The 13,498-nt window shown below is 38.1% G+C and overlaps 1 protein-coding gene across 6 annotated transcripts in view; it reads right to left on the bottom strand.

The window, feature by feature from the left end:
* The window catches only part of LOC115765151 (zwei Ig domain protein zig-8), a 188,084-nt gene that overhangs the window by 50,322 nt on the left and 124,264 nt on the right, over positions 1-13,498 (bottom strand). For 5 of the 6 annotated variants that reach the window (XM_030708556.1, XM_030708559.1, XM_030708557.1 and 2 more), the window contains one exon: positions 12,580-12,707. In XM_030708556.1, the coding sequence (XP_030564416.1) occupies positions 12,580-12,707 (128 nt within the window). Of the gene's footprint in view, positions 1-12,206; positions 12,405-12,579; positions 12,708-13,498 lie in introns of those variants that run through there. The other variant, XM_030708561.1, reaches the window with a different exon arrangement.

Genomic DNA, 13,498 nt, shown 5'->3' with positions numbered 1-13,498 from the left:
TGAACCCTCTAATTCCAACCCCAAATGCAGTTCGCAGAACGCGCTCGTTTGAAGTAACAAAGATAAATTATTAAAAAAATAAGTCCCTTGACCGGTTTACTTGCTGACGACTTTACTCGACACCCACACCAGTCGAAAAACGAAAACATAGTTTCCCCGGTAGGGCTCGAACTACTCAACATCCACACCAATTAGTCTTGTTGAGAGCGAATTAAAATAACAGCAGCAAGTAAAACAATACAATCGCAATTGTATTTCAAGTCACACGCGCATGAATGTGTGTGTGTGTATATGTATCCAGTAATTCTTGGAATTTCTGCATACTGCCCATCCAAAAGCGCTGTACAACACATAACGTTCGGGTTTTTCTTAACCGATCCTAATAAAATTTTCTGCAATATATCCTATTGTACCACATAATATTTGTGTATTCTCTCAAAGTCAATTGCATAAAATTCGTGGCTTGAATTTGTGGGCAATATAAGCTGAGTTGTTAACTTGATTTATAGCTCTGTGGTGTTAGCGGAGAGGTGGCGATATGTATAAAATGAAAGATTCTTGATATATGTATAATATTCTTGAAGTATCATATTAAGTTTGGTGACTCTACCTCTTAATATTTACCCAATTTGCTAAAAAAAAAACAGGATATCAATATCGATTTAGCGATTGCATGGAAACGGAGTAAGTTATCGATTATCGGAAACAAAATCGATCTGCGCAGGCATTAGGAGCTAAAGTCTCTAGCTCTTGTAGGTTCTGATATCCTTGCGTTCATACATACGGACAGACGGATGGACGGACATGGCTAGATCGACTCGGCTATTGATGCTGATCAAGAATATATTTACTTTATGGGTCGTTCCTTCCGCCTGTTACATACATATGCACAAAAACATTATGCCCTTTTTACCCATTTTTAATGGGTTCAGGGTATAAAAACGATATAAACTTCGCAACAAATGAAAGGGAATTATTAGCCAAGGTCTGGGTCTTAAGCAAGCTCCAGCAGTACTTGTACGTTACTCATGATATCCATATCTACTATACCGATAACCAACCGTTGACCTTTGCGGTATTTGACGGAAGCAACAACGCTTAGATCAAAGATTGGAATGCGGTCATTGAAGATCACAAAACCAAGCTCCATTAAAAACCCGCTAAAGATAATCTAGGGGTGGAAGCTCTATCGCGGATAAAACTTGAATGCGCTTCAAAGTGAGCCGAAATTTGACACGGACAATCACTTACCTACACAGTCGAAACGGTAGACAAACTATATAGTTAATTGCTTGTGTAATCAAATTATTTTGGAGGAAGCACATCTTTCTCTAAAAAGGACGACTAAAATGTTTGCCATAAAAAAACCGTCATACCATACTTTGCCTCATTGATGATGTCAAAAAAAAGTAAAGCCGAGCGTTGTGAATGCAATATAATGCATGCAGTAGGTGTTGGCGTAGTGCTTGCCGTCGGCCAAGTTTAGACGATGCAAAAGTATGGTTAAGGATATTATCGGACAGCACTAAAGGAAAATATGTTCGGCAAAACAAAAACTGGCGACTCGGCTATTTATGCTGATCAAGAATATATATACTTAATGGGGTCGGAGAAGATTACTTCTGCCTGTTACATACATTTGGATTTCGCACAAATACAATATACCCTTATACCCATTTTTAATGGGTTCAGGGTATAATTATATTTGTGTGTATGTTAACACTGCCACTATGGAAGCGCAGATTGTACACTGGGTTGTTGCACTCAGACAAGTGCTGATCAAGATTTCAGCGGATAATGATTCCGTCGCTATAACTATGCAGTCGACGTCTGCAGCGCTGACACACTTGTGAGACTGTGAGGCTTAGCTTACAGGCCTTTTAATAATTATGATTAAATTCTAACTTTCTAACGGATTACGAAGATGCAAAATTTAGATTCCCACTCCGGCCACATTAAATAATTTATTAATTATTGGCGCTAAAACGTTCAAATGCAAACTGGCGATGAGTGCAGTTTATTTAAATTAACAAAATCTAAAACACTCTAACAGATAAAGAAAATATGGCGGCGTGCAGGTAAATTTGACAATAGACGAAAAGCTAACGGACTGGACCAGCTTTGGACAAGAGTTAATTTAACTCTAGCAACAGATCTAACATTCATGTAAATGATGCAAGATCATGTGGAAGTAAAACATTTGTCTCCACTCTTTTAAAATATTCCCTGATCCAACGAGCTATTGCAACGAATAAAATAACATGATTCAAGTTACACGCTTTGCCACAATAAATGCAAACAGTTCACAGGGTACATTGTAAGTAAGCAACAAAATACAAATATTTTCGGCAATCCGAATATTCAATAACCTTGTAGACATTTTCTTTTGCAGATATTTAAGAATAGTGCAGCTTAAACTGCTGAGTTGATAATGTTGATAAGATTTTATAAATATATGAGGATCATATTAAAACTAATAAGTCCCGCGTTTGGTGAAGATATCTTAATATAAAGAGAAAGAAAGGCTATCTTCGGCACGCCGAAGATTTAATACCCTTGCAGACCCAACCTATTCATAATACTCATAGTGCTTTGCCCGTATCTAAGAATTACAGGGAAAATAGTTAATGCTGAGTATTTCTATACAACAACTTTATTTTCGTCCTATAATTCCTAAGGCAGATATATGATATAGTGGTCCGATCTTAGTAGGATAGTTAAAGTAATAAATGCCGAGTTTGGTTAAGATATCGTGAAAAACAAAAGTAAATACCATACAACAACCTAATTTTCCACCGATCGTTTCTATGGCAGCTATATGATATAGTGGTCCGATCCAGCTGGCTCCGACATATGTACTGCGTGCAACAGAAACAGGCACTTCTGCAAAGTTTCGTAAAGATAGATTTAAAACTAAGAGACTAGAGACAGGCGGACAGGCGAACAGCCGGACATGACTATATCGACTCGGCTGTTGATACTGATCAAGAATATATGTACTTTATGGGGTCACAGATGATTCATTTCATGATAAAATTATATCACAAGGATATATAAAGAATGATGCTTTAAAGCATTGTTGTTTATTTCTAACCGTGCTGAATTGAAAACTGGACCGATGTTGATATTTTTTTGGGTGAATAAAATCTGAATTTGTGCACTAACCAAACAACATATTGACTGGACATGTTCAGCATGTTGAGTTGTTGAGGGCAAATAAAATAGGTCCAAAATCGCGAGTAAGAGAGTAAAATATACATATGATGTTATTTTATTCGCTTAAACTACAGGAAACTGCTTTGGTTTACTCTCTTCTATATGATTTGTGCTATAAAACGGAATCGCTGTTTTTTTTTATCTTGCTCCCACTTACTCTCAGTGCTCTCAATGCTCTCTCTTTATGTTTAGGGATCGTTTAAATGTGAGCGCACAAGCAAAAAATTCAATTTTTTCAATAGACGATGGCATTTCTAACCTTTCGAAGGCACGAGTAATATGAAATAAAGAAAGTGTTTACCACGCCGATCCGAAATTTTCGCATTTTAGCTCGTTAGCGGACTTGGCTAGATCGACTCGACTATTAATGCTGATCAAGAATATATGCACTTAATGGGGTCGGAGATGCTTTCATCTGTCTGTTACATAGAATTGCACAAATACATTATACCTCCTTTACCTCTACCATGTCCGTCTCTCTATCCGTATGTATGAACGCAAGGATTCCAGCATCTATAAGAGCTAGAGACTTGAATTTTTATTTGAGGTGAAGGTCCTCCTAGTCCATTCACACAACGAGTTTCTTTCCGATAATCGATAACTTCCCATTTTCAAGTAATCGATTATAATCGAATTCGAAATCCTGTTTTTTGTAAAGCAATTTTGGTAAATAATAAGAGCAAGAGTCACCAAACTTGACATGTAGCTTCTAGAATAATATATATATATATATCTTGTAATTTTCATTTTATAGCTATCACCACCTCTCTCTCTACCACCGCAGAGCCATAAATCAAGCTAATAACCTAACTTATATTGCCCAAAAATGTAAGCCACACTTTTAATGCAATTGACTTTTTGAGAATACACAAATATTCTATGGTACAATAAGATATACTGTAGAACATTTCATTAACATCGGATAAGAACAAACCAAAGTTATATTTTACTGCGCAATTGGATGGGTCAGCTAGCGCAAATTGTACACACATGTACACACATACATTCATGCGCGTCTGCTTCACAATTATTGGTGTGTCTGTTGAGTAGAGGTATAGAAAGTGGTTCGGTCTATCACGAGCTCGAGCCCTACCGGGGAAACTGTTTTTTTTTTTTTTTTGGTTGGTGTGGCTGTTATGTAGAGTCGTCAACAAGTAATGCGGTCTGTTGCGAGTTCGAACCCTGGGAACTTTTTATACCCTGAACCCATTAAAAATGGGTATAAGGGTATATTGTATTTGTGCGAAAGCCAAATGTATGTAACAGGCAGAAGGAAGCATCTCTGACCCCATAAAGTATATATAATCTTGATCAGTATCAACATATGTAGCCGTGTCCGTCTTTCTGTTTCTATGCGAACTACTCTCTCAGTTTTAAAGATATCTTTATGCAGAAGTCCCTCTTTCTGTTGCACGCAGCACATATGATCAGCTGGATCGGACCACTATATCATATATATTTTGTTTTCCGCATATATATGCAAAATTCTATCAAGATCGGACCACTATATCATATAGCTGCCATAGGAACGATCGGTCGAAAATTAAATTGTTGTATGAAAAAAAATTTGATTATCAAGATGTCTTGACCAAACTCGGCATTTATTAGTTTTGCTATGCTCTTCATTTAAATGCAAAATCTTTTTAAGATCGGCACACTTTATCATATAGCTGTCATAGGAACGATCGGTCGAAAATTAGGTTGTTGTATGGAAAACTTTTATGTCATTCCTTATATTTTGATTAAACACGGATTTCAGTATGCTTTCCTCATTTTTGCAAAATCTTATTTATCAGAACGATCGGTCGAAAAATAGGTTTTTGATTAAAAACCTTTTATGTTTATCAAGATATCTTGACCAACCTCGGCATTAACTATTTTCCCTGTGCCGAAGATAGCCATTCTTTCTCGTTTTTAGTTAAGTTATTTATTTGGTTAGTTAAGTGGCCGCATAGTTGCAAGTACACAGACAAGTACACATCAGTTACAGAGATCTTAGCTTCGCAGCCAGAACGAAAGGAACAGCCTGAATACTGACTGTTACACAGTGTTCAGCGACTTCGACGAGTATGTATGGCCTGAGTACAGGCAAGTAAAACAGTACTAGTGACGCAGTTCTCAGCTCTTCGATGAGAACGAAAGGAGCAGGCCTGTGAGACAGTACTCAGCTCTTCCACGAGTACGAAAGGAACAACCTGAGTACAGGCCTGTGACAAGTACTCAGCTCTTCGAAGACTACGAAAGGAACAACCTGAGTACAGATCTGACAAGACAGCAACCATACAAATAAAAGAAGTAAGAGGTTCTAGTCGGGAGCTCCCGACTAGGGGATACCCTGAACCCTCTTCTTCCAACATCAAATAAAAATATTTATTCTATTTTAGAAGCTATATGTCAAGTTTGGTGACTCTAGCTCTTATTATTTTTCAAAACTGCCCAAAAAACAGGATATCGATATCGATTTTTATCGATTGCTTGGAAACGGAGTAAATTATCGATTATCGGAAATAAACTCGATCTGCGCGGGAACTAGGAGAACCTACATCTAAAATTTCTCTAGCTCTTATAGGTTCTGAAATCCTTGCGTTCATACATATGGACGGACGGACGGACAGAGAGACGGTCGGACGGACGGACAGACAGACGGACATGGTTAGATCGACTCGGCTATTGATGCTGTTCAAGAAAATATATACTTTATGGGGTAGGAGATGCTTCCTTCTGCCTGTTACATACATTTGGATTTCACACAAATACAATATAACCTTATACCCATTTTTAATGGGTTCAGGGTATAAAGACTGTGCAAGTTTCTGATATGTATTGAAAAGTATCTTTTCGTGTAAAGTGTACACAAAACAGAACGCTCAACTTTTGTCTCGGGCAATGCATCAGGTTACCATAAAAGCGCTTGCTGTCGCTGACTGCCACAATGCTGACCGTTGTTTATTTTTTGTCAGCTCTTATGCAAAGAGTTCTAAGCTGCTGCCATCAACAGTTAACTGCTCACCCCTTGGGGGCATGTCCATCTTAGGGCTTTCCAATCTTCGCCACCAGTTCGCTGATCTCGCGTTTCTTTTGTGTCCTTCTCAAGTACCTTTTGTAGTGGATAAGACCTCTAACGATAGCACCGATTACTAGTGCTGGAAAAAGTACCCCTAACGATACGGGCTTCGTTGATGAGTCAGCCTTGAGTTTGTTTAGATGTTGTAGGAATGGCTAACACAGGATTTTGCTGTGGCCGGCTATGTTTAATTGGGCGGTCGCCACTATTCTGGGGACTCGAATCTGTATGTTGTCCCTATTTACGAAATTAGTACCATTGATAATGGCGATGCGGTTGTGAGCGCGACTATCTCAGATTAGTACTCAGCCACGATGTTATTCGATGGCTGTAGCATGCTGCCCTTGTGCGCTAATGGATATATGGGACTCTCTACTAGGGTAACCTGATGTTAGGGTATTAATAAACCAAGAACAAAATGTATTACACCGTTGGATTGTAAAACCATAATAGTTGCTACTTCTATAATGCTAGTGACAAGGGGTGATCAACCAAAATTTAAATTTTAAAATAGCAATACTGATAGTAAACATTAAATTATGGATCTCGGTAATCAACATTTTATCCCTTCCTAATAGGACTTCCAACAGGTGACCAGTATCTATTAATATGTTGGGGCCTTAGAATATTTTGTTTGCTCTTGTGTCTGTGAATTTATTTTAGTCTGTCTATTATTCGACTTTGTCAGTTGGGCCTCAGCTATTTTAAACTTTTCTAAGTCATTAACGTTCCGAACCCTACCCACGATTCTTAACGCGCTGCTCTGGAAATCTACACTTCTCGTCATCCTATGATTTACAGTTAGAGCAGCTAATATCGGAATATATTCAGAGTGGAAAAAGTTTTTGATGCGGTCGTGGACCATGAAATACACAACAGCGCAAACCTTGTAGTTGATCACAGCTTCGTTTGCTAACCTCGTCATTTTTATCCCATCGAAAATGGGTAAAGGAGGTATAATGTATGTGTGCAAATCTATGTAACAGGCAGATATCAGAAGGATATCACAAGTTATAAGAGCTAGAGACTTGAAATTTGGGTCGTAGGTCCTCCTAGTGCGCGAGTAACCATCTCGGCCCCTCTCGAGATAGAACCCCCAAGCCTCCACGAGGCAAGCCAACATAACCAATCTTCACTGTGTGGCCGAATTTAACTAAGACACCTTGTCCTTGACTAAAAGTGCCCACACAACATTGTAGCACTATATTGCTACATCAACCCAAAAACGCAATATCAGCAATAGACTGGATGTTGGTGTTGCGACACATATAGAAATGGGACACCATCAACGACCAGCTTTGTGGCTTGTAGACATTAAGATATATACATACTTCTGTTAATAAAGAATATTCTCAATTTTGTTTGCCCTTCAACACGAAGCGGTTGTAATTTTTTTTTATTGATAACATCAAATTCTTGACTTAATAATAATCTTGCATTGGAGAAACCTGTCAACATCAGAAGTCACATTACAAGGCACTAAAAGGAAGTCACCTTTAACACTGGACAAGGCTCTCCTTTGGTAACTCGTGCGTAGTACGAGCTTATTTGCGATAATCGATAATAATCAATCAATTAAAATTGACCTTGAAAACGTGTTCTTAAGGGCTTGTATATGCGCAAATCGCAAGAATTTCTGTATACATGTACCCTTACACATTCATGGCAATTGCGATTGTATTGTCTTCTGTGCTGCTTTTTTAATTCGTTTTTTTCTCATTGAAGATGAATTGTTGGTTTGTCTATTGAGTAAGGGTGGTGGCAAGAAGTGTGGTCTGTTACGCGTTCGAGCCCATTGAGGGATATATTTAATTTATACCCTGAACCCATAAAAAATGGTTTAAGCCACTACGTAGCAATAAATTAAATACATATGAACTACCCACCAACTTAAACTATAATTTTAAAGCAATTGTCTTTTTAATAATATACGAATATTCTATAGCATAACAAGCTCTTCTGAAAATTTCGTCAATATCGGTTAAGAAACACAAAGAAACCGTGTTTTGGCTAGCTTCGTGTTTGCGGCAGCTTGGGAAAATGGGAAGAAATTCTGTATACATGTTAACACACACATTCATACGCGTCTCTATTGAATTCTACCAACAGCATGGTAATTGACTTAATACTTGGAGTGGCTGTTGAGTAGAGGCGTTTGCAAATAGTGTGCTCTGTTACGAGCTCGATCCCTATCGAGGAAACAGTTATTTTTTTTATACCCTGAACCCATTAAAAATGGGTTTAAGGGTATATTGTGTTTGTGCAAAATCCAAATATATGTAACAGGCAGAAGGAAGCATCTCCGACCCCATAAAGTATATATATTCTTGATCAGCACCAATAGCCGAGTCGATCTAGCCATGTCCGTCCGTTCGTCCGTCCGTATATATGAACGCTAGGATCTCAGAACCTATAAGAGCTAGAGACTTGAAATTTTAGATGTAGGTCCTCCTAGTTCCCGCGCAGATCGTACTTGCTTCCGATAATCGATAAATTAGTCCGTTTCCAAGCAATCGATAAAAATCGATATCGGCATCCTGTTTTTTTTTTAGCAAATTGGGTAAATAATAAGAGCTAGAGCCACCAAACATGATATGTTGCTTCTAGAATATTATAGATATTTCAAGTATCTTTCATTTCATACTTATCGCCACCTCCCCGCTACCACCGCAGAGCTATAAATCAAGTTAATAACCCAACTTTTAAACCACAATTTAAATGCAATTGACTTTTTCAGAATACACAAATATTCTATAGTATAATAAGATATAATGTAGAAAATTTCATAAAGATCGTTTAAGAACAACCAAAGTTATATGCAACTGCGCAATTGAATGGAGAGCAGCTTTAAGAATTTCTGTATACATGTACACACACACATTCATGCGCGTCTGCTTCGCATTCTAATAGCATGGTAATTGCATCTTTTTATTGGAATGTTATTTTAGTTCCTTTTTTTTATCATAATTGTTGGTGTAGCTGCAGAGTAGAGGCATAGCAAGTGGTGCGGTCTGTCGTGAATTCGAGCCCTACCGGGGAAAGTATTATTATACCCTGAACCCATTAAAAATGGGTACAAGGGTATATTGTATTTGTGCAAAATCCAAATGTATGTAACAGGCAGAAGAAAGCATCTCCGACCCCATAAAGTATATATATTCTTGATCAGCATCAATAGCCGAGTCGATCTAGCCATGTCCGTCTGTCTGTCCGTCCGTCCGATAAAAATCTATATCGATATCCTGTTTTTTTGTTAATTTTGGTAAATAATAAGAGCTAGAGTCACCAAACTTGATATATAGCTTCTAAAATAGAATATATATATGCATTTGATGTTGGAAGAAGAGGGTTTAGGGTATCCCCTAGTCGGGAGCTCCCGACTAGAACCTCTTACTTGTTTTTTTTTTTTGCTGGTGTGGCTGTTGAGTAGAGTCGACAGCATGTAATGCGGTCAGTTGCGAGTTCGAGTCCTGCCAAAGGCACTTTTTTTATTAATTTATTTGGTGTTGGAATAAGAGGGACTAGAGCAAACGAGCGCGTAGCGCGAGCTGAGGTCAGTGTTGGTAGAAGAGGTTCAGGGTATTCCCTAGTCGGAAGATCGCATCTTGATTTTCTTACTTGTTTATAATTTGCTTGAATATGTTTCGTGCAGCTCAACTGGAAATTATTTTTGACTTATGGCCACTACCCGACCCGTTTTTCCCTTTAAGGATATTGGACAAAAGTTTCGCAATCGACCCAAATTCTTTGATGAAGCGCCAGTCCTTGGAAGGACCCTATTGCGTAAAGGTTTTCTGGTTCAACATAATCGCTTTGAATTTTCCAGGGTCTTTTATTGCGCTCTCTGTGGTTACAATAAGCCCAAGGTGGTCAACGCTTTTCTCGAAAAACTGTGTCTTCCCTCGCGCACTTTCATGTTTTGTTCTAGGAGTGATTTTAGCACCTTGTCAACATGCTTGAAATGTTCTATCTAGGTTTGTGAGAAGACGTCGTCAACGTAAAGGTAGCATGATCTGCATATTTTTTCACGCAGAAGACCGTCGATGGCTCGGAGGCCCGCATTTTTCCATCCCAAAGGAAGCCTGAAAAACTCGTACTTACCCCCATTAACAGAAAAAGATGTTTTTTTTCTATCTGGATGCGCTTAAATAATCTGATGATAGGTGATCTTCAGATTTAGCGTTTTGGAGTACTTAGCTTTACCTAGATTGGCTTATTCAATTGAGGTGCTTGGCATGTTTGTTTGTTCAGATTCCCAAAGTCGATGACGAGACGTTTTTCTTTTTCTCTATTTCGGATTATTGTTTGGCCACCTTGATTTTCTAACATGCCGCATTCAAGGAGTTCTACAGCAACTTTGTTTACAACGTCTATCAGGCCCATTGGATATGAGTACAGTTTGATGTAAGTAGATTGTTTCATCGTTCGTTGTTTTGATAGTGGCGACGATCGATGTTTACGCAAAAAACGTTTGTTTTAAATTTTTTTGCTTACCATCCGATCGGCCTTAAACTTAATTTCAAAGTTCTTTGTAAAAATTTATTTGAGGGATGCTTAGAACTTTGCCAAAAATGTATTCCTCCTTGGTGGGAACAGGAATCAAAGATTTGGCGGATGACGTTTCGCCCATATATTCATTTCGGGGGATCTACATAAAAAAGCATTTAAGACGTGTCCCACATTTTTCACAAAATCTAAACTCCTTCGGTGGTAAGTGCACTTTAAAGATTTTTCTTGTAAATTTTAAGTTGTGTCCGATTTGCATCAGACTTATTTTCAAAGCTCTACATTAGAATGTAATGAATACGTGTTTTAGCGATTTGGGAAATTCCACTCACAACAGTGATAAAATGGCAGAACACGTTTATATGAAAGATGTTTGTTTGTTTGTTAACCGTCCGCTCAGTTTTAATTTGTTTCATTCTCAAAGCTTTTTGAGCACGGCCTATACCCGCTAGTTTATCTACAATATGGCTGATCAGACCGCTAACATATACTTTTCGTTTTTTGAGGAATCTTTTCCGTTGGGAACCGAATAAGTTGTTTTCCCTTGGTGTAGGTGTTGGCCGATGGGCGTAACAATAAGACGACAAGCGGTTCAGTTTTAGTTATTTATTGGGCACAAACGGACAATATTAATGTCACTTAATGACTAAATACCAAAGACCGTACCTCAGTGTTGCAGGAAGCCGCTGATAGTAATAACGCTGAGCTTGCGTCTCGTGCAAATCAGAAGGTTACCATAAACACGAGTGCTACCGCTGACCGCTGCAATGGTGACCGGTAATTATGTTTTGTCAGCACTTAGCTGCTGCCATCGCGTGCTCGTTGACACCGCCGATGGGATCAGTTAACTTATATACATCAAGCATCTTTTATTTTACAGCTACCACCAGCTCCACACCCCCTCCACATAGCTATAAGACAATGAGAATATAGGAATATTCTATAGCACAATACTACTGTACACAGCACAGAATACAATACAATCACAATTGAAACGCAGATTATAGACTTCAATAAAGATAGGCATGAATGTGTGTATACATGTATACAAAAATTCTTGCAATTGCGATAGCTGCCGCAAACATGTGTAAATATCAGCACCTATTTTATAAAGAAATTCTGTGTTTCTTAACCGATCTTGATAACATTTTCAGCAGTAGATCTTATTTTGCTATAGAATTGTCACATATTCTCATAAAACAAAAAATTTCTTGCAAACTGTGGCGTTAATTTGCGGGCAGCTCCAATTATCTACTTGCGGAAGGTTGGCGAAATCTATGTATAAAATAAAAGATAATAGATCTGTTTATACCATTCTAGAGCTACATGTCCAATTTGGTACTCTACTTTGTATAACATAAGAGATTTAAACCAATAAGCCGGATTTGTTGTCCTTGTAGCCATATATTTCAATTTTATTTTGTGAACATTTTGCTTCTTACCGGCAAGTTCGACTTCGGATAATACTCCGACCGCTTTCTTTCAGTGGGCACAGGATACACATACATATAAATTACCCATGTGTAATTTGTAGCTTCTTAGGACACTCGAGTATTGAAGGAGAAAAGACTTATAAGTCAACGTTGAATGAAATAATATTTCCCAAAGGTTGAAGTAGCTGTGATGATTCAGAATAATGAGCATTTCATAAATTCCATGTGCATGCTGTGTATCACATCCAAATTGTGTTTATATTGTTTGAATACATAATTGTTTCATTATACTAATGCTAGTTGTAGTGCATTTTTCCAGAAACTAGGTGAAACTAGATATGACTCAGGATTGAAACTCACCTGCCGATTGTGCGACCAGATGACGGTTGGGGGTGGTTCCGGTGCAAATCTTACAATGCAAGTTAAATTAATGGTGGACCCTTTATTGATGTGTAGCTCGGGGCCTCCAATGACCTCCGTGATAGGCTCTGCATTGGGGGAGAGATAAAGATAAACAACATAGCGTTATTCTGTGAAAAAGTCACGTCAGATCCACCACTGACTTCACATTCACCCCACACGGGTTGTGCTCTCTACAATTCTCCAAAATATGACTGAAAACAGGTAATAGAGTATCCCTTAGTCCCCTGTCACCCTGTACACAGCAACAAGCAGTCTAACTTTCTTTCTAACATATCTCTATAAATAAAACTGTTTGCCCTGACTGATTGATTGGTTATTAACGCACAGTCCAAACCTTTAGCGCTAGAAAGCTTTAGTTAACAATACACGAAATCCCATCCCATTGGATTCAAAATCAATCTTAATGATATTTTTTGCTTGAGGAGTGCTTTACACTTTTGGCGAAGTCTACCCTTCTTGGATAATAAGTAAAGCTCACAGAGAACTTTATAAATACTTATGTGTCTTGGCGATTTCAGAAATAATTAAACGAAAGATATAGATATGGCACTCAAATCTGGGTAAATAACATAGTCTAAGCCAGTGAAAATGGTTAAAAAGGGTATAAGAAGTTTTGCAAATAATGGTTGTGCAAATGTGTTGTACAGAAAGAAAGAAAGAATCTCCGACCCCATAGAGTATATATATTCTTGATTAGCATCAATAGCCAAAATGATCTAGCCAAATCCGTATGTCCGTATGTATTAACGCAAGAAAGAAATGTAAGAGCTAAGGACTTGAAATTTGACACGTATGTAAGTCCTTCTAGTGCTCGCGCAGTACGTGTTTTTTCTGTTAAGTTTGACTTAATTTAATC

Source organism: Drosophila novamexicana, unplaced genomic scaffold (genome assembly GCF_003285875.2).
Source record: "Drosophila novamexicana strain 15010-1031.04,08,12 unplaced genomic scaffold, DnovRS2.1 tig00000932-arrow-arrow-pilon, whole genome shotgun sequence".
Lineage (NCBI taxonomy): Eukaryota > Metazoa > Arthropoda > Insecta > Diptera > Drosophilidae > Drosophila > Drosophila novamexicana.
Note: the sequence above shows the minus strand (reverse complement) of the source record. Positions and strands in the feature narration are given on the sequence as shown.